Source organism: Penicillium paradoxum (genome assembly GCF_028828445.1).
Source record: "Penicillium paradoxum strain IBT 22861 chromosome Unknown utg000003l_segment0_segment0, whole genome shotgun sequence".
NCBI classification, from domain to species: domain Eukaryota; kingdom Fungi; phylum Ascomycota; class Eurotiomycetes; order Eurotiales; family Aspergillaceae; genus Penicillium; species Penicillium paradoxum.
In genome coordinates, this window is record NW_026643181.1 from 2231237 (window position 1) to 2251312 (window position 20076).

The following is a 20076-nucleotide window of genomic DNA, read 5'->3' on the forward strand; positions in this document are numbered from 1 at the left end:
TACGGAGTAGAATGAAAAATGATTCAGAAAATAGGATCTAAGAATCTGCTCCGGGGAGGATAGAACCATGCAAGATTTACCATAGGCAAAGAACAAAAGACTGCACGCTCGCTCAACTCTCCATCAACCAAGGACCGCCATGCTCCATCTCACATTACCACACCAAAGTCCAGATGATTCGCGAGAGGAGTCAGGCAGGACAAAAGGGAAAAAAAGGAAAAAGGGCAACAAGAAATATAAGTGGACAGGGGAGAAAAGAGGCTCCTTTTCATTCATACACGGATCTCACCCAATCTAGAAAGGGGCAAGCAAAAACACAAAAAAGGTCATCTGCTCATGGTGCAATAACTGCAAACGGGAAAGGAAAAAAAAAAAAGAAAACGTCGGATTCTTTCAGAATCCTCTCAGCTATTTGCTGGCTTCCCAGCCCACCCAGCTACGGGGCATCACTCGCCAGACCTTGCATTCACCACTGCGGAGGTCATTGAGCTTGAAGCTCTCCATCTTGACCTTCTTGCTCTCGCGGCCTTGCTCCCAGGCTCGAATCTTCTTCTTGGTGCCATCCCAGTCGACCACGATACCAACGTGGTCAGGCTTACCAACCTCGGCGCTGTATTTCTGGTGCATCGTGCCACGATGGCCTTGGAAACGGGCATTGCGGAAGCTGACAATGTCACCAGCCCGAATTTCGTCGTTCTGGGACACTGAGGCATTGGCCAGATTGGAGTAAACTGACGCACCGTAGCCGCGAGTTCCAACTGGAAGCAGCGCTTGCGAAAGAGGATTGAGCAAATATTGAACCAGCCCGAATGGAGTGCCATCTCCAACAGTAGAGTTTTGGACTGAGTTGACGGCTTCCGAGATTCGGGTTCCAAGCTGAATATGAGCCTGCTCAAGCTGGTCCTGGCGAGGCTGGAGTGGTGGAGGCTCATGGCGCTGCTCGAAGGAAGCGTCCACAGGATTCTTGGGGTCGAATTGAACGTTCAATACTGTCTGAGAGTAATCGATAAACATGACATAGACATCCTTTGAGACCGTTGTCTTGCCACCTCGCTTTGTGGATTTAGTCTCCTCAACTTCGAACAGAAGATCCGAGCGGTTCTGGAAGACTGGAGGCGGGGTGTTGGGTTTAGTCCACCATAGAGTATGTTCGGCGAAATCAATATCAGTGGCAATGAAGCCTTGATCAATAGACGGGCGAGAAACATCCATAGACCGACGAACGTTGGGCTGGCTCCTCAAAAGATCCATGGATGCGCGCTGACTCCGACCCACGGACGGGGACGGCAGACTCGGGGCGTGACTTTGGGGAACTGGAGGCGCCAATGAGGGACGCCTCTCATGGAAGGCAGGAGGTCTTTCAGTTACAGGAGTGCGCACTGGCGGGGCATCATATAGATCATCGTACTCATCGACCGCTTTTTGCGGTGGGAATGGGGGAGGAGCCTCTGGGCGACCAGGCGGGAAGGTTGGAGATGTTGGGAGACCGTGATGGGGGGCGGAATAATTGAACGGATCGTACTCATCATCCTCGTCATCGCCACCGGCCGGCTCTCTATTTGGTGGAGGGGGAGGCGGTCCCCTGGGTGTGTCAATGGATGCACGGGCATTTCGTGGAGGCTGACTTGGGGGAGGGGGCGGCACTGCTCTGGGAGCCGTAGGAGGTGGGGGCGGGGGATGCCGGGCTCCCTGGGGACTGCGGGGAGACTGAATAGAATAATCGTCGGTGGTAGTACCTTCGTCAAAGCTTGAATCACGTTCGTGGGATCTGAGAGCATCTTTATGTTTTACCCCCGACGCGATATCTGTATCGTAATCACCATCGTATTCGGTGACTTCTCCCTCTGCTTCTTCTCCAGCCTGACGGGGGTGAGGTAACGCAATAATGCGACTATCAACGGTAGACCGGCGACGGAGTTGATCTGGAGGCGGTGGAGGAGGAGCGCGGCCCTGCGACGGAGGCGGCATGGGTGGATTGGTCGGGATAGGAGGTGGTAGACGACTTGTCCTCTTTTCGGCCGCAGGAGTGGAAGCTGTAGATGAGACAGGGTCATATGTCGAGGAACGGCGAGAGTCAACTTGATCTGGAATCGCAGGTGCAGGCACGACAGGTGGAACGACGGGATTGTTCAACGACAGGCTGGATGTGTACACTGACAATTCATCATCAGACTCGTCACCTCTGTCGGCGGTCGTGGCAGTTGTGGGCCTTGATGGATGATGGAATGATCGGTCTGTATGTCATTTTGTCAATACCCACGCCCAGTGATATGCTTCAGAAACTCGTTACTTACCATCTCGAACTGGCAGAGGTGAAGCCGGCGGCGAGCCTAGAACAGGGGGAGCAGGTCTGGACTCTCGAGAAGGCGGAGGAGGCGCCGAGAATTCTGCAACAGTCAGCAAATGAAACCATGCATTAGAATGCCGGGGGTAACCTACCTTGAGGTTGGGAAGCCGTAACCGGGCGATCAAAAGAGGAACGAGGCATTGCGCCTTCGTGAACGACCTCCTCGACATCTGGAACCTCACGTGCAGAATGTTGTTCAGTGAGGGGAGTCGCTGGCCGTTCCTCCTCTTCCTTTTCCACCTCGTGGGGAGGAGGCACTGGCTTGCTAGCCATGTTCATTCCAGGGAGTGGGACAGGGGGCGCATTGGCAACCACATTCGCCTCAGCCTCGAGCTCTCCAAGCCTCTTCTCCGACTCGGCCTGAGTCTTCGCCGGAGGCTTACGAGTACCAGCACCAGGCATGCCTGGCATACCTCCACCAGGTGGACCGAAAAGACCCATCATGCCCATACCGCCGCTCATCTTGGCCATTCGCTCACGCAACTCCATTCTGCGCTTCGTTTCAGGGTCCATTTCCTCCTCTTCCTCTGCATCGCTCTCGTCTTTGACATCTGGCTCAGCAGTTTGCTCAACTGTGCGAGTTGATGGCTGACGCCGGGAAGCCGGGCGAGACTGAGACTGTTCATCCTCATCATCTTTGCTAGTAGATGTTTCACCTGTATCCTCGGAGTCTGCAGCAGCGGAATAGTCCGCGTCATTGGCATCACTCGCAATTTCTTGGGTAGGCGAGAACGGGACAGAGGGTTGTGGGGGAGCAACCGCAGTTCTCAGTGTATCAACACTAGGATCCCGAGCAGTCCCGGGTCCTTCGACAGAGGGGGAGACTTCTTGTTCCTCTTCGAGAGCTGCGGGAGCTACGGTTTCCTCCGTAGCCTTCTTAGGGGGTGGACGGGCAGGCTTTTCTTTCTTTTGGGCTGCCTCTGCATGACGTTGAGCCTGTTCCAATTGCTGCTTCTGGAGCAAAGCGATTCGCTCTTTCAGACTAGTTGGCTTAGGCTGTTCATCTGCATCCTCTTCACCTCCCTCTCTAGGAGCCGGCCGGCTCTCGGAAACCGGAGGCTCACGGGCAATCTGTTCCTTCACATCTGGATCCTCCTCTCTTTTGTAGACCTTGGGCGCAGGTTCCCTGGGCGGAGGTTTATAGGCATCCCGGCTGGGAGGCGGCGCAACGAAAGGCTTCTTGATGAACGAAGGCTGGGAACCACCCGGTTTAAATGGTGTGACTGGTGCTGCGGCAGGTTTATTGAAAGCAGCAATGCGATCCCTAAATGATGACCCCGATGGCTTTTCTGCCACAGCCGGAGGAGCTGGTTTTGAAAGTGTCTTGGCTGCGGGTTCAGTTGAGGCCACGGGAGAGGCAGGGGCGGGAGCGGGCGCCTTTACCGGCTGTGGGGGCGAATGCACAGCTTCTGCTACAGGGACGCTGGCAGGTAGAGGGGGTGACTGAGGCATAGGGGGCTGCGGGGGCGCAATATCATGTTCTTCCTCCGCAGGCTGCACCTCTGGCACGAACTCGGGCTCGGGTTCGGGCTGCTTGCTTTCAACCACAGGGGACTCCACTGGTGCCGGTTCAGGCTCCTTCTTCGGCCTGGGACGAGATGGTCTCGGGGGAGCCGGAGGCTCATACCTCTCAACGAAGTTTTGCGGGAATATCCCCTCTCGCTTAGTCCCATGGGCGTCGGAATATTCACCGTAGTACCAATCGTCATCCTCCAGGGCCGTGACGGTCACGATTTGACCGATCGGGAAGCTAAGGTCGTCGTCATGGCCCGAAGCATACTCGAAGACCGAGCGGACTGTGAAGGGCGGGTTGGACATCTAGGAGGTCGAGACCGAGGTTTAAACTTGAGGACAATCGGTGTTGACAGGAGTGCTGGACGGGTCTGTAATGACGCTAGAATATCTGTACAGAACGAATTGCCGGATTCGATGCCTCTAACATGTAGCGAGTTACGAGGCGAAATAAACCAATTCCTTTGTGGTACGCAACCGTGTCAGCTTAGATGAAACGGACGTCAATGGGTGGTGCCTACGACTAGGAGATGAGGGGGAGGGGCGAGTACGGAAGCACTCACGGCGTATGTAGAGAATCGAACACCCTATCCAGGGCCAGCAAAACAATTTGATGCAAGAAGAAAAGAACACGATCCGAAGAGGGGGAAAAAACTTAGGAGGGAGGAGGATGTAGTGAGGTGGTCGTCACTTGGCGGGATGAGCGAAATGGGCTCCACTGGGCGATCGGCGGCTAACAGCAACCAGGGAACACGCACATGGGAAATGTATTCAATCTCAAGGCCTTATAGGGAATCAGACTGGTTTAATCTCCTATATCCAGGTGTGCTCTTCTGGTAGATCTCTTGACTTACGTACTCCGTAGTATATCGTGGAGCTTGGCAGTGTGACAGCTGTGGATGTCAAACTTAGACGGGGCAGTGAGATGGGATTATTAGACCAAATTGATTTTCGTACAGGATGTAAATCGAGAATTGGATAGATACAAGATATGCGATCCTAGAAAGTCTGTCAATGACCTGCCTCCGAGCCCAGGGAATATGCCCAAATACGTCAGCACTGAGGTGTCCCTCATCTTATTGGGGGTCCGGGGTTTTCGCCTCTTTCCGCTTTCAATCCGAATTCTGCTGCTTTTTTGTGACTTCTCATCCCACTCACACTCAATTGTGGTTTGCTTATATTGCTCTCCAAAAGCCCGGTTATAAATCATGGCGACACAAGACGGATCAGCTCAGGCTCTCAAAACCTCACTTCCCACGACATACGCTGCCATCAATGCCCAGCAACCCCCACCTTCATATTTACACCCTTCGGAAGAGGAGCAAGACAAATACCTACAAGGTCGGCCCGGCGCAACTCAACAGCACCTGGAGATCGCACTTCAACATGCGCAGCAGATTCAGAGTCAGAAAGATGCCGAAGATACCATCCTAAACCGCATCCTCGATCTTCTCGAGCTCCCCTCCTCCTCGACAGCGGACCCTGCCAACCCATCCCAAGAAGATACCGTGAAATTCAAAATATCACTAGCACCATTCCGTCCCAGCGACTACGATAATCTGATTTTGGAACGAAACTTCGAAGACTCCTGCGGGTATGCCCTCTGTCCTCGGAAGCATCGCAAGCAAAAGAACGGCCCAGGAGGCGGGTTTCAGTTTAAATATGGTCTCAAGGGAAGCGGCCCGGGCGGGCGCGGGCGCAGTGTGGAGATCGTGCCCCAAGATCAGATTGAAAAATGGTGCTCAGATGCATGTGCAGAGCGTGCTCTGTGGATCCGCGTGCAGCTGTCCGAGAAACCTGTATGGGAACGTCGGGCGGGTGATACGCGGGGAGCCAGCATTCTACTGCTGGAGGAAGCACGTGCCAAGCGTCTAAAGGCACCAGCAGCTACAAGCACAGTCACCTCTGTCGTGGATGATTTGCAGAATATGGGACTTGGCAATACCGATCGGTCCCGGGAGCTTGCAATGGAACGTGGTGATACCAGCTCGGTTCGCCCAGATGGACGCGTTGACGTTCATATCAGGGAGCATGTGCACGGTTCTCAGCAGGTTGCTGGTGCTCCGCAAATGCGCCCGGAGTACGCAAATGGTGGCTCCATTGAAGGATACGTGCCCATGGAGCAACGACGCAATCATTCCGTAGATCAAGATGGAGACATAGATCTGCTCGATCAGATCTGAGGATAAAGCAAGATTGCTTTGGCATGTTTTGGGAGTTTCGGCGTTCTACAAGTATATACCCAATCAATTTCGACATTGACAGACGAATGATGAGCAATCTACAAAGACCATAAGGTGGGCTGCGGTCTGGCTAGCAAGATTCATATCTACCCATAAGCTAAGGGCAGGTATGAAATCAAGCATGACTCAGACCACCCAAGGTCTCGAGTCTCTCGAACAGAGGTGAACCTCCAGGACAAGAACTCCTACGTAGTCGAACCCGAAGAGTAGACTCTCACAGGCAGACACGAGAGGGAAAAAAATTGGCAATCAAGCGTCATCTCCTTTCGGAGAATCAGCGACACCTTTCTCATAGAGAATCATGTTTATTCATTCCTAAACCATGCTAGCCGAGCAAAGAGCCAGCCAGAACAGACTCTGTCGGGTATAACGCCAAGGGTCGACCGAAGGCAAGGCATGAACTTTTTTTCGTTATTCCGGGCGCTGGATTTAGCGGGGACCGAAACGACGGGGGCGCTCCTGCTGCTGCTGCTGGCTGACGGCAACAACGTTGACCTTGAGGTTGTCGAACTGAAAATAACCATGTTAGAAAACATCGATCCAACAGATTGTAGGGTGAATTGGAAACTTACGCCGAGGGACTTGAGGAGGTCCTTGGTGTCGGCATCAACATCGAGTTGGCCGGACTCGGTCTGGGAGACATCGAGAGCGGAGACCTCAGGAACGTACTGATCCTTGCGCTCACGCTCCTCCTCCTGAAGCTTGAAGGAGATACCGCGGACGGGACCACGCTGGATGCGCTTCATCAGGTGAGTGGTGTAACCAGCGATCTGAAGGAAATTTCGAATCAGTATTTGAGCATTCGAGTTTGATGGAAATCTAGAATCTCACCTTGTTGCGAAGACGCTTGGAGGCAATGATGGCGATCTCATCGCAGATGCGCTTGTTGGTCTCGAAGTCGAGGGTCAACTTGGGGTAGTAACGCTCGATGATGACCTTAGCAGAGCGCTTGACTGTCTTGGTACGGACGCGACCCATTTTGGCGGTTGTTGGCTGGCGGAATGAATGTTCGAAGGATCGAGAGTCGTGCCGATTTGGATGAGTTTGAGGTCCCGGCCGTCTTTCGCTTGCTCTGTGCGGGTCCTTGCCCTATGCCCTAATCAGTCTGTGGTCACGTGGCACTCCACTAGGTTATGTCATTTGACACGGCGCTTACCGCTTTTGGAAGGTTCAAACAACCTCCAGGAACATTTGAAGTCTACATGTACGATGTACTGGGTACAACTACGAAGTATTCCAGCGCTCAACTTGGTATCTCCTTTCAGCTGGGATTGGGGCATTGCAATGATCGCTGAGAAAATAACGTGCTATTCATGCACCTGATTTATATGATATAGCCAAAAAAAAGAAAATGAAAGTAGCTTTACACAAGCACCAAATCTATCATACATGGTACAATCCTTTGCACACCCATATTTCACTCGTCTCTATGACCTAGAGTTGAGGTTGTCGAGAAGGCTGCGTGCAACGTCCTCTGTACCCCTGGTGGGGCGTCTCGGGGTTCGGCTTTCTTTGGAAGCCTGGAACCGAGGCTGGCCAAATGGCTGTCTGTCCAATCTTGGGACAATCTGGGATGGGGAGGTCGCAACGTCGGAGATAGTCAGGGTACTCGGCTTGGTGTGATCTTCGATTGCGTAAGGAGCCTTGGCAGTCGCACTCGCGCGATAAGATGAGAGGCCAATACGGCCGTTGGAATCAACGGCGGCCCGGATGGGAGTGACCCAGTATTTGCCTCCACCGGGGATGGACGCATCGAAGAATGTCAGACCCGGAGGTGTACCCTGCTCAACAAAGGTCATGGAGTTCAAGTCTTCGACGGCAATACCACCGATACCTGCCAGGGCTCGGGCCATGCGTCCCTTGAAGCGACCCTTAGGGCGCAAGACGCGGGCCTCCACGGGGCGCTGGTAGGCTTGTGGGCCATACTTGGGGTGGTTCTTGATCAGAGCGTGTGATCGCATGTAAGAGAGACCAGCAGAAGGGTGTGTCTTCGGGGGTCCTGAGACGGCATATTCGGCCGAGGACAACTTCGTTCCAGAGGGTTGGTAGTACTTGCGTCCGATCCGCTCGCTGGGAACCGCAGGGGGAGATGCAAGGTCTAGCAGCTCGAAGATCACTGAACCTAGAGCGAAGGGGTCGTTACGCAAAGTCTTGACGTAGTAATTGAACTCTGCATCTGTAACAGTTGTAGGAAGGGCTTCCAAATCCTCTCCATTATCCTGTGCCACTTTCCGGATCTCGGCAGACCGCTTGGCAGCAAACTGTTCACGAAGCTTCTCCATGAGCTCCGGCTTGTTGCTAGTCACTTGCTTCAAATACGCCTTGAATTCTGCCTCCGTCTGCCCAGCAAGCCAAGGGCCGGTGTGTCTGAATTGTTTGGCACCAGGTTCCTGAAGACCCTGGCTGTTCTCGGTATTATCGAGGTGCGTTTCGAACGGACTTTGATGCCTTGGCACAACACTTGTTGCGTAATTGACTTTGAAAGGAAGAGACATCGGGATGTGCATCTCCTGGAACTTCTCGAGTGTCATGGTGTGATCTGCGGCGGATTCGAAGTCGGTGACATGTTCATATGTATCGAGGGCGTGCACCCTGACGACAGGTCTGGATGATTTCTCCGATGTCGACTTAGCCGGGAGAGGTCGCTTCAGACCCCAATCGCCTCGAGCTAGTGATGATTGCGGTGTAACGATGGAGGCTCGAATGGGGTGAGGCAGGGTTGCGGTCTTGGATTCGAAAGCAGCTCTAGACGTGAGTGGATCACTGGGGGCTTTGAGAGTTTGAGGCAGTGCAAATAAACGCGACTTGCGCAGTAAGTTCGCCGTCGGCGACATCCTGGCAGACGCCATCTTGTTCAATGGATTGACTATGTGATCTTGGTTAGCTGGCGCGAGAAAAGTTGACCGGAGACACGGGCCAAAGCGGTACGGCCAGGTGCAACGACCAAATCCGCAATTCTGCACAAGCCCTCCACCTATAGTTATGAGCACTCCTAACGTTTATCTTTGTGATTAGATGCCCGTATCTCTATTACGGAACCCTTCCATGAAGTAATCTCTGAGAAATAATCTTTAATTGGCTTTTCATATATCATATAACTATCAATTCGATCTCGGTGTATGGAATGAAAGAGCAGAGCAACTTCGACTTTAGCGGCTCAAACATCAACGCTTAAGATGGAGTCGATAGTATCGGAGACTGACTGCTTCAATGGGCGATAGTTGATGCCGAGAATCTTTTGCGACTTGCTGTTGTCAATTTCAAAGATGTTTGCCGGGAAGTCGCTAGGAGAATTTGCGGGGGGCAGTTTAGACTCCAGCTGGGGGTGGGTCTCGCGAGCAATGTCTGCAATTTCTTTGTTCGAGAAGAAGCCAGCAGTAACAAAGAATCTCTCGCCTCCTGCCTCGGGAACTTCAATAGCTTTGACATGTGCAAGTGCAACATCACGAACATCAACCCACAGGAAAGTACCTGTGGGTGCAATTTTCTCCTTCATTTGACCTTGAATGATGTCCCTCACGCGCTGGTTTGAGGTGTTGATAGCCTCAAGGGAATTCAAGTAATTAACGATCGGGCCAAGTACCAGTGGTGGGTTGATAGTAGCAACGTCAAAGTTTGGCTTCTCTTTTTCGATGAAGTCCCAAGCTGCTTTCTCCGCAAAGGTCTGATAACGGACCGCCTGTCAGCTTTTGCATTTACCGAAATGATTCCGGAAGATGGCTTACCTTGCTAGCACGATAGACCAGCGAGTGGTCCATGGCCTCCTCCCATGTCACTGGGTTCCATACCTTCTCGCTGTACACCTTGGGATGTTGCTTGCTATTCACGATAGCAGCAAAAGATGACGTGATCACCACTCGCTTCACGGTGGGTGCATATGCTTTAACCGCTTTCAGAATACCAGTGGTTCCCTTGATGGCAGGATCGAGGAAATCCTTCACTGGATCCTGAACATTGAAATGGAAAGGAGATGCGGTGTGAAGAACATAGTCGAATGGAGGGTTTGATACAACGGCCTTGTTATTTGCATTAGTTGTGAATCTTTTAGGGGAAAGACCTTGTACCAACTTCATCAAATGCACCATTCTGGGCTACATCTTTGACGATCACATAAGACAGTTTTTGCGAGGCATTGGGATGGGCGTCGAGGATCCGTTTGCCCTTCTCCTCCGATCGGACAGTAACAACTGTGTCAAAACTAGACTATTGTCAATACTACCGATGGCGTTTGTTGTTATGTGCCACTACATACCCATGCTGTAGTAGGATGTCGACAATGTGCGCAGCGATGAAGCCACTGCCTCCTAGAACAGATGTTAGCGGAAGTAGTTCAGAGACAAGTTACAATTACCTACCAGTCAAAAGAACTTTGACCATTGTATTAGTTATTATAACCTGCTAGAGTAAAAGATGTGTGAGATGTCCAAGAATCAATGAATAGATTGTGATACGTGAGAGACGACCTGGACGCTAGCTTTTATGGTTCTCCAACCCCTCGATCCCGTCATCGCTCCCCGCCAATGGCCCACTACCGGGACCTCCAGGTTAGCAGTCGGATTACAAATACAATAACGCTTGCCCAGGCAGGGCATTCTTCCCAATTTAATGGATGCTGGGGCTACTACCGAAATGTACTCCGCAGGTATTTTAGAGATGTATTCCTATTAGGCCGGGGAGGAAGGGTTATCGACGTCTAGGCCCTTAGATCCCTTATATGCCCCTTGATATTGATCGTTTCAGCATGCTCTCTACATACTGGTGTAGCCCTATATATTTCTTCATAAGAATCAATACACAGTGTCTTACAAAGTAGAAGAAATTGACATATGGTCTATCCTCTGGCCAGCATACTAAATGTCTTTCTCGGGATGTCCTATGTTAGCTGCTGGAGCCTGTGGCTATTAATTTCGCCATACATAAAGTTTCTTTTAGAAATAACACAAAAGGGGCTATCTTTGACTAGTGTTGACTCATTAGGTAGCGATTAGATATTCAGAGCACAGTCTAGTAGGAGAGTGCATCTCCCAGGAAAAGACAGAGAACAAAGCCCTTGTCACCTTGTACAAGCACGTCTATGGACTTGCAGGAGGTTAGAACTTAGGAATATCTATGCTATGAGTTCTAATCTTGGCTATTTGAGTATAATACAATCAAGTTGCCCAAAGAAAAGCAATGGCTATAGAGAATGAATCTCAAGCGCAGAAATTCAAGTATGGAGCCCTTTTTCCTAGAGAAAATTAGGAAGGATTGATTGAAGTGGAGCTTTAGAGATGTGGATTGTATATGGTGACATAGCAATTATACTAAGTGCTCGTTCCTAACACCGGTAACAACTTACTTGGTTCCAGTAAGTTTTACGTACAACCAGGCTATTTTAGAACTATGACAATCATAATCATTCCGATATGGCAGGGCATCTACCCCTGGTACCAAGTTTAGGTACTACCAAGTAATGATTGAAGGGGGCTACATACTTTATTGTATATGGGCAAACTACTCGTATAGAATATAACAAGTAACCTCTTCCAGCATCTTTAACATCCTATTTTTGGTGTGTGTTGTTATGTATCCGGTCTGCCATATTAGACTGATATGGATTCCTTAGAATGAGATAGTGATCAAGCCAGTTGCCCGGATTTCTGTGTCGTTGTGATGGTGCCGAAAACCGTCTGCCAGCTCAGCCTCGGAGGCGACTCCATTCACAAGCAATGTTTGGAGGATTCAACTAGTATGCTTGCAAACCCCATTTTAGTTACCGGTTTCTCTAATGAGGGATATTGTGCTCAATAGCCAGTCAGAAGATACATGTAGATGCATGCGTCTATACATATATAGGCAATAATGGGTGTCTAACAAGGGTCTTTTAAAGGCAATCAAAAACACCTAGCTCATTGCCTTCATCCGTGAACCGCATTTCTGAGCCCATAATTGCAGGCCAGATCAGAAAACTCACGGGTAACAGTCAGTACTGATTTACGCCTCAATATACTGATGGTGATTCTCATCTCCCGGCTTTCATCCGTCCGAGCGGATAATGCTTGTGTTTGTTCTGGCAAATGTCAAGTTAAGCCTTATGCTGAGTTGTGTGGGTCTGTATATTTATTCCAGCCTTAGGTAGATAATCAACAGAGAATCAACATGATTGATATGATCTATGCATGACTTGTCAAGCAAACGGATCCCTTGAGTGACGTACTTGGTGCCGAGGATAGGGTGACTTGATTGTCGATGATATAATCAGATGCAGTTTGGAGATCAGACCCCATTGACATATTAAACATTCAAGATCTGGACCTAGGTACATGCCATGATAGTATACATCGTAAGCGCATGGATCATAGAGGGGTTATACCTCCAGGGCTGACGGCCAAGTCGGGAACTCCAACCTGGCCCGTGCACCCCTCGACCTTCTCCAAGCCTCACACATGACCCTCCCTCTACCATCCAACCTTATGCGCTCTGCGTCTTATTTTATGGCCTAGACCTTGTTTTCAAATGTCCACCCTGGGGTGTGATTTGCAAATATGGCCCAAGCAGGTGCAATCACAGACGTGACGCAAAGGTTGTTCGTGGAGCTTAAGTCGAAGAATGAGGAGGCCAGGGCTCGAGCTGCCTACGAGCTCTACGATAACGTTGTCTCTGTCTCCAGAGGTATTGCAGTGACACCGGAATTTGAGACCTCTACAACTGAGCTGACATATCCTCCTCTGCAGATTGGCCCGCCGAAAAGTTCGTGGAATTTTACAACGCCGTTAGCCAACGTATCGCCCAACTCGTGGTTAATGGCAGCGATGCAAACGAAAGAATCGGTGGCCTGTTAGCACTAGATCGGCTAATTGATTTTGACGGTGTTGATGCCGCCCAGAAAACGACGAGATTTGCCAGTTACTTGCGCAGCGCTCTACGCAGCAATGATAACGTGGTCTTGGTGTATGCGGCCCGATCGCTGGGCCGCCTGGCGAAGCCCGGGGGCGCTCTCACCGCAGAACTTGTGGAAAGTGAAATACAATCTGCATTAGAATGGTTACAATCGGAGCGCCAGGAGAGCCGTCGGTTTGCAGCAGTGCTTGTGATCCGGGAACTTGCCAAGGGATCACCAACACTCCTTTACGGTTTCGTTCCGCAGGTCTTTGAGCTTGTTTGGGTTGCCCTTCGGGACCCGAAGGTCCTCATACGAGAAACTGCTGCGGAAGCTGTAGGTGAATGCTTCGAGATCATCGTGGCTCGTGACTCTCAAGTCCGCCAGTCATGGTTTGCACGTATTCATGATGAGGCACTTCTCGGCTTGAAGTCTCACAACATTGATTGGATCCATGGATCGATTCTGATCATAAAGGAGTTAATCCTCAAGGGCACAATGTTTATGAAAGAGCATTATCGGAACGCTTGTGAGATTATTCTCCGTCTCAAGGACCATCGCGACCCGAAGATTCGTACCGAAGTCGTCCTCACCATCCCTATTCTTGCCTCATATGCCCCTACGGATTTCATTGAGATCTATCTACATCGATTCATGATATACCTTCAAGCGCAACTCAAGAGAGACAAAGAAAGGAATTCTGCCTTCATTGCCATTGGAAAGATTGCGAATGCAGTAGGCCCCGCCATCGGCCAATATCTTGATGGTATCATAATCTACATTCGAGAGGGACTCGCAATGAAAGCGAGGAACCGACCCGGGATCAATGAGGCACCAATGTTTGAGTGCATCAGTATGCTGTCACTCGCAGTGGGACAGGCCCTCAGCAAGTACATGGAGGCCCTGCTGGATCCCATTTTTGCCTGCGGCTTGAGTAAATCATTGACCCAAGCTCTGGTTGATATGGCGCATTACATTCCGCCCATAAAACCTATGATCCAGGAAAAGCTGCTTGATATGTTGAGTATCATCCTTTGTGGGACACCTTTCCGGCCCCTCGGGTGTCCTGAGAACCGACTACCTCCCATGCCATCATTTGCGAAAGATTTTGCACCTCATGAACTTCACTCTGATTCCGATATTGCGTTAGCACTCCACACGCTAGGCAGCTTTGACTTTTCTGGGCATATCCTGAATGAGTTCGTCCGTGATGTTGCTATCAACTACGTGGAAAATGATAATCCTGAAATTCGAAAAGCGTCAGCCCTGACATGCTGTCAGTTGTTCGTTCACGATCCGATCATCAATCAGACTAGCGGACATTCCATTCAAGTTGTCAGCGAGGTTATTGACAAGCTTTTGACTGTGGGTATCGGAGATCCTGATCCTGAAATCCGACGCACGGTTCTGTGGTCATTGGACCGCAAATTCGATCGTCACTTAGCCCGGCCAGAGAATATCCGATGCTTGTTCTTGGCAGTAAATGATGAGGTTTTCGATGTGAAAGAAGCCGCGATCTGTATCATCGGTCGACTTTCCAGCGTGAACCCTGCTTACGTCTTCCCACCACTACGAAAATTGCTGGTTAATCTCCTTACAGGCCTGGGATTCGCGAATACCGCTCGTCAGAAGGAGGAAACAGCTCAACTCATCAGTTTGTTCGTCTCCAACGCGACGAAATTAATCAGATCATACGTGGATCCTATGGTGACAGCATTGTTGCCCAAATCAACAGATATCAACCCTGGTGTGGCTGCCACAACTCTGAAGGCCGTCGGTGAAGTTGCCAATGTAGGCGGCCATGAAATGCGACAATATCTGCCGCAGATTATGCCAATTATTTTGGACTCACTCCAAGACCTTTCGTCGCATGCCAAACGTGAAGCTGCTCTTCGGACATTAGGGCAGTTGGCCAGTAATTCAGGCTACGTGATTGAGCCTTACATGGAATACCCTCATCTTCTTGCGGTGCTCATCAATATCATCAAAACGGAACAGACAGGCTCTCTGCGAAAGGAGACCATCAAGCTTCTTGGAGTCCTCGGAGCCCTTGATCCTTATAAATACCAACAGATCAGCGAGATTGAACCCGATGTACACCATATCAACGAAATCCAGAATGTCTCTGATGTCGCCCTCATCATGCAGGGTCTCACCCCATCCAATGAGGAATACTATCCTACAGTGGTCATCCATACTCTGATGCAGAACATTTTGCGAGAAAACTCCCTGGCGCAATATCACTCGGCTGTCATTGATGCCATCGTAACAATCTTCAAGACTCTGGGCTTGAAGTGTGTACCATTCCTTGGACAAATCATTCCAGGATTCATCTTGGTTATCAGAAGCTCTCCTGCTAGCCGGCTTGAATCCTATTTCAATCAGATGGCAATCCTGGTGAACATCGTGCGACAGCATATTCGCACTTTCCTTCCAGAGATTATCGAAGTCATCAGAGAATTCTGGGATAGTTCACCACAAATTCAGGGTACGATCCTATCGCTGGTTGAGGCAATTGCTCGGTCTTTGGAAGGAGAGTTTAGGAAGTATCTTGCTGGTCTGATTCCGTTGATGCTCGATGCACTGGATAAAGATACCTCGCCTCGGCGTCAATCTTCCGAGAAGATTCTCCATGCTCTCATGATTTTTGGCACAAGTGGGGAGGAATACATGCATCTTATCATCCCTTCCATTGTGCGTCTATTCGATCGACCGCAAAATCCTCAAAGCATCCGCAAGTCTGCTATCGATAGCCTAACAAAGCTGTCCCGACAAGTCAATGTTTCTGACTTTGCATCTTTAATGGTCCATTCGCTATCCCGGGTTGTGGCTAGCGGTGATCGTGTATTGCGCCAGGCTGCATTGGATTGCATTTGTGCACTCATTTTCCAACTCGGGCAGGACTTCACACATTACATCCATCTTCTGAACAAGGTCCTAAAAACACACCAGATTACGCATGTCAACTATCAAATTCTGGTGACGAAGCTTCAAAAGGGCGACCCACTCCCGCAGGACCTCAACCCAGAAGAGGCCTATACTTACCCCACCGATGACACCAACTTTTCTGAAATTGGCCAGAAAAAGATCGTAGTGAACCAACAACATCTCAAGAACGCTTGGGATGCATCGCAAAAGTCCACTCGTGAAGACTGGCAGGAATGGATACGCCGCTTCAGCATTGAGCTATTGAAGGAGTCCCCATCCCCGGCATTACGGGCATGTGCCAGCTTGGCTGGAATCTATCAGCCACTCTCGAGAGATCTTTTCAATGCTGCCTTCGTCTCATGCTGGACTGAATTATATGACCAGTACCAAGAAGAGCTGGTCCGTTCAATTGAGAAGGCTCTCACCTCTCCTAATATTTCCCCGGAGATCCTACAAGTTCTTCTCAATCTTGCTGAATTCATGGAACACGACGACAAGGCTCTTCCCATCGATATTCGTACCCTTGGAAAGTATGCTGCAAAATGCCATGCTTTCGCTAAAGCTCTTCACTACAAAGAACTTGAGTTCGAGCAAGATCAGAACTCAGGTGCGGTCGAAGCCTTGATTACGATCAACAATCAGCTTCAACAATCGGATGCTGCCATCGGTATCCTTCGTAAAGCGCAGGCCTATCGTGATGTGGAGCTTAAAGAAACATGGTTCGAGAAGCTCCAACGGTGGGATGAAGCCCTTGCTGCTTACAAACGACGTGAAAAAACGGACCCAGATTCCTTCGGTATCACGATGGGTAAGATGCGCTGTCTTCACGCTCTTGGCGAGTGGAAGGTTCTCTCAGACCTGGCCCAGGAAAAGTGGAATCAAGCATCACTAGAGCATCGCCGCGCTATCGCACCTCTTGCCGCCGCCGCTGCTTGGGGCCGGGGTCAGTGGGAGTTGATGGACTCTTATCTCGGCGTCATGAAGGAGCAATCCCCCGACCGCTCGTTCTTCGGTGCCATTTTGGCAATCCATCGCAACCAATTTGAGGAGGCCAACATGTACATCGAAAAGGCACGCAACGGGCTTGATACCGAGCTGTCTGCGCTCCTCGGAGAGTCATACAACCGTGCCTACAATGTTGTTGTACGTGTCCAGATGCTCGCCGAGCTGGAAGAGATCATTACATACAAGCAAAACATCGGAGACCCCGAGAAGCAAGATGCCATGCGTAAAACTTGGAACCAAAGACTACTTGGATGTCAGCAAAATGTGGAGGTGTGGCAACGTATGCTCAAGGTCAGAGCTCTTGTTACTGCTCCACGTGAAAATCTTGATATGTCGATCAAATTCGCCAACCTTTGCCGCAAATCCAACCGCATGGGTCTTGCAGAGCGGTCGCTTGCGTCGCTTGAGACAGTGGTGTCTGATGCTAATGGCATGCGTACTATCGTGCCCCCGGAAGTCACATACGCTAGGCTAAAATTCAGTTGGGCGAATGGGCATCAACAAGGATCCCTTGAAATGATGAAGGTCTTCACCTCTGGTCTGACCGATGATTTCTCCAGATACAACACTCTCATGATATCAAATGCTGACCACCACGGCGTTAATGGAGTCAACGGGATCATCGATCAAAACCATCCAGATGCAATCAGATTGAATGAACGAATCGGTGATGTAAACAAATTCAGAAAACTTCTGTCGAAGAGTTATCTTAGGCAAGGAGAGTGGCAGACAACCCTACAGGGAGGTGACTGGAGGGCGGAACACGTTCGCGAGGTACTCGACGCGTACTCAGCGGCAACTCAGTACAACCGTGATTCATACAAGGCATGGCACTCCTGGGCACTTGCAAATTTCGAAGTCGTCACAACAATTTCCAACCAGGCTAATCGGGAGGGAACGCCTGCGCCTGTTCCCGCTCATATCGTCACAGAGCATGTGATCCCTGCCATTCGTGGATTCATTCGATCCATCGCTTTGTCCTTGACATCTTCATTACAAGACACCCTTCGACTACTAACATTATGGTTCAATCATGGAGGGGATCATGAGGTGAATACCGTGGTCACGGAGGGTTTCACAGCCGTCAATATTGACACTTGGCTTGCTGTTACTCCTCAACTGATTGCTCGAATCAATCAACCGAATATCAGGGTCCGGGGCGCTGTCCATAGGTTGCTTGCAGAGGTCGGTAAGGCACATCCTCAAGCTCTTGTCTATCCATTGACGGTAGCGATGAAATCGAACGTGACTCGACGCTCTCAATCTGCCAGCAACATCATGGAAAGTATGCGGCAACATAGTGCAAAGCTTGTTGAGCAAGCAGATCTTGTCAGTCACGAGCTTATTCGAGTCGCGGTCTTGTGGCATGAGCTCTGGCACGAGGGTCTGGAAGAAGCCTCTCGTCTCTATTTCGGCGATCACAATGTGGAAGGCATGTTCTCGACACTTGCTCCTTTCCATGACATGCTCGACAAAGGAGCCGAGACCCTTCGTGAGGTGTCCTTCGCTCAGGCTTTCGGACGTGATCTGGCCGAGGCCAAGCACTACTGCATGATGTATCGTGAATCAGAGGAAATCGGCGATTTGAACCAAGCTTGGGACTTGTATTATACAGTGTTCCGTAAGATCAGCCGGCAGTTACCACAACTATCGACCCTCGACCTCAAGTATGTGTCTCCTCGACTCAAGGATTGCTCAGATCTTGGCCTTGCTGTTCCGGGAACATACCAGAGTGGAAAGCCGGTCATTCGAATTATGAGCTTTGACCCGATTTTGCATGTCTTGCAGACTAAGAAACGGCCGCGTCGTATGACACTTAAGGGCAGCAACGGAAGTTCTTACATGTATCTTGTCAAAGGTCACGAAGATATCCGACAAGATGAGCGCGTCATGCAACTTTTCGGTCTATGCAATACCTTGCTAGACAATGATGGCGAGAGCTTCAAGCGACACTTGTCAGTTCAGCGCTTCCCTGCTATTCCATTGTCCCAGAGCTCTGGCCTGCTCGGATGGGTGTCTAACAGTGATACTTTGCACGCCCTGATCAAGGAGTACCGCGAGAGCCGCCGTATTCTACTCAACATCGAGCATCGCATCATGCTTCAAATGGCTCCCGACTATGATAGCCTCACTCTCATGCAGAAAGTCGAAGTCTTTGGTTACGCCATGGACAACACGACCGGCAAAGATTTGTACCGGGTGCTATGGCTCAAGAGCAAGAGCTCTGAGGCATGGCTCGAGCGCCGTACCAATTACACTCGATCTCTCGGTGTTATGTCGATGGTTGGCTACATCCTTGGCCTGGGAGACCGACATCCGTCGAATTTGTTGCTGGATCGTGGAAATGGCCGTGTGGTCCATATCGATTTCGGTGATTGTTTCGAGATCGCAATGCACCGAGAAAAATACCCGGAGCGAGTACCATTCCGACTCACTCGCATGCTGACCTTTGCAATGGAAGTCAGCAATATTGAGGGTAGTTACCGCATCACTTGCGAGGCTGTCATGCGTGTTCTACGAGAGCACAAGGATTCCTTGATGGCGGTCCTCGAAGCTGTAAGTGTCCTAATTTCTCATTTTTGTACAATCATGTCCGCTGATTCTTTATCTTCTAGTTCATCCATGACCCCCTTATCAACTGGCGCCTGGGCACACAAGAGTCCCCTGACCGAGTATCTATGCCCGCGGATCGTCGTCAATCCATCATGGACGGTAACTTCGAACCCGGCACCCAGCCCGATTTCGCCCGGCGCCGCCGCCCGTCCATTCTTGAAGGTGGCATTCTCGATGCTCCGGAAGGCGTTCCACAAGAAGCCCGCGAGGCACAGAATGCTCGTGCTCTACAAGTTCTCGCCCGTGTCAAGGAGAAGCTCACTGGACGAGACTTCAGAAATAACGAAGAGCTGGGTGTCAGCGACCAGGTGGACAAGCTTATTGCGCAGGCAACCAATGTCGAGAATATCTGTCAGCACTGGATTGGATGGTGTAGTTTCTGGTGATCTAGCTTTGCTCCTGGAGTTCCGTGGCGTGGACGATGATATGATATGATTGCGTTTTGGTTTCGATTCCTCACCCTGTACTTAGAGTTTCATCATTTGTCGCTTTTCTTCTCCTTTTTTACCTTCTCGAGCCTCCTATGCATCTAATTCCTTTGATTCAAGTTTAATGTTGCTGCCCTCAGT

The 20076-nt window shown here is 50.4% G+C and overlaps 6 protein-coding genes across 6 annotated transcripts; 2 read left to right on the forward strand and 4 right to left on the reverse strand.

The window, feature by feature from the left end:
• Positions 1-408: 408 nt before the first annotated feature.
• On the reverse strand, positions 409-4165 carry N7457_002742 (SH3 domain protein; the record flags this gene model as incomplete). Its single annotated transcript, XM_057173788.1, has 3 exons — positions 409-2234; positions 2295-2387; positions 2440-4165. The coding sequence occupies 3 exons, from the start codon at positions 4163-4165 to the stop codon at positions 409-411; spliced, it is 3645 nt and encodes a 1214-aa protein (XP_057033939.1).
• A 902-nt stretch (positions 4166-5067) lies between these two features.
• On the forward strand, positions 5068-6042 carry N7457_002743 (Rtr1/RPAP2 family protein phosphatase; the record flags this gene model as incomplete). Its single annotated transcript, XM_057173789.1, has 1 exon — positions 5068-6042. The coding sequence occupies one exon, from the start codon at positions 5068-5070 to the stop codon at positions 6040-6042; it is 975 nt and encodes a 324-aa protein (XP_057033940.1).
• A 489-nt stretch (positions 6043-6531) lies between these two features.
• On the reverse strand, positions 6532-7080 carry N7457_002744 (40S ribosomal protein eS17; the record flags this gene model as incomplete). The annotated part of the gene is made up of 3 exons (XM_057173790.1): positions 6532-6612; positions 6675-6872; positions 6934-7080. The coding sequence occupies 3 exons, from the start codon at positions 7078-7080 to the stop codon at positions 6532-6534; spliced, it is 426 nt and encodes a 141-aa protein (XP_057033941.1).
• Positions 7081-7529: 449 nt separating this feature from the next.
• On the reverse strand, positions 7530-8951 carry N7457_002745 (mitochondrial 37S ribosomal protein bS1m; the record flags this gene model as incomplete). The annotated part of the gene is made up of 1 exon (XM_057173791.1): positions 7530-8951. The coding sequence occupies one exon, from the start codon at positions 8949-8951 to the stop codon at positions 7530-7532; it is 1422 nt and encodes a 473-aa protein (XP_057033942.1).
• A 308-nt stretch (positions 8952-9259) lies between these two features.
• N7457_002746 (SDR family oxidoreductase) lies at positions 9260-10479 on the reverse strand (the record flags this gene model as incomplete). The annotated part of the gene is made up of 5 exons (XM_057173792.1): positions 9260-9766; positions 9828-10118; positions 10171-10300; positions 10355-10406; positions 10458-10479. The coding sequence occupies 5 exons, from the start codon at positions 10477-10479 to the stop codon at positions 9260-9262; spliced, it is 1002 nt and encodes a 333-aa protein (XP_057033943.1).
• Positions 10480-12626: 2147 nt separating this feature from the next.
• On the forward strand, positions 12627-19893 carry tor (putative TOR pathway phosphatidylinositol 3-kinase TorA; the record flags this gene model as incomplete). The annotated part of the gene is made up of 3 exons (XM_057173793.1): positions 12627-12753; positions 12816-19450; positions 19510-19893. 3 exons carry the CDS (start codon positions 12627-12629, stop codon positions 19891-19893), a joined length of 7146 nt encoding a protein of 2381 aa, XP_057033944.1.
• Between the last annotated feature and the right edge of the window lie 183 nt (positions 19894-20076).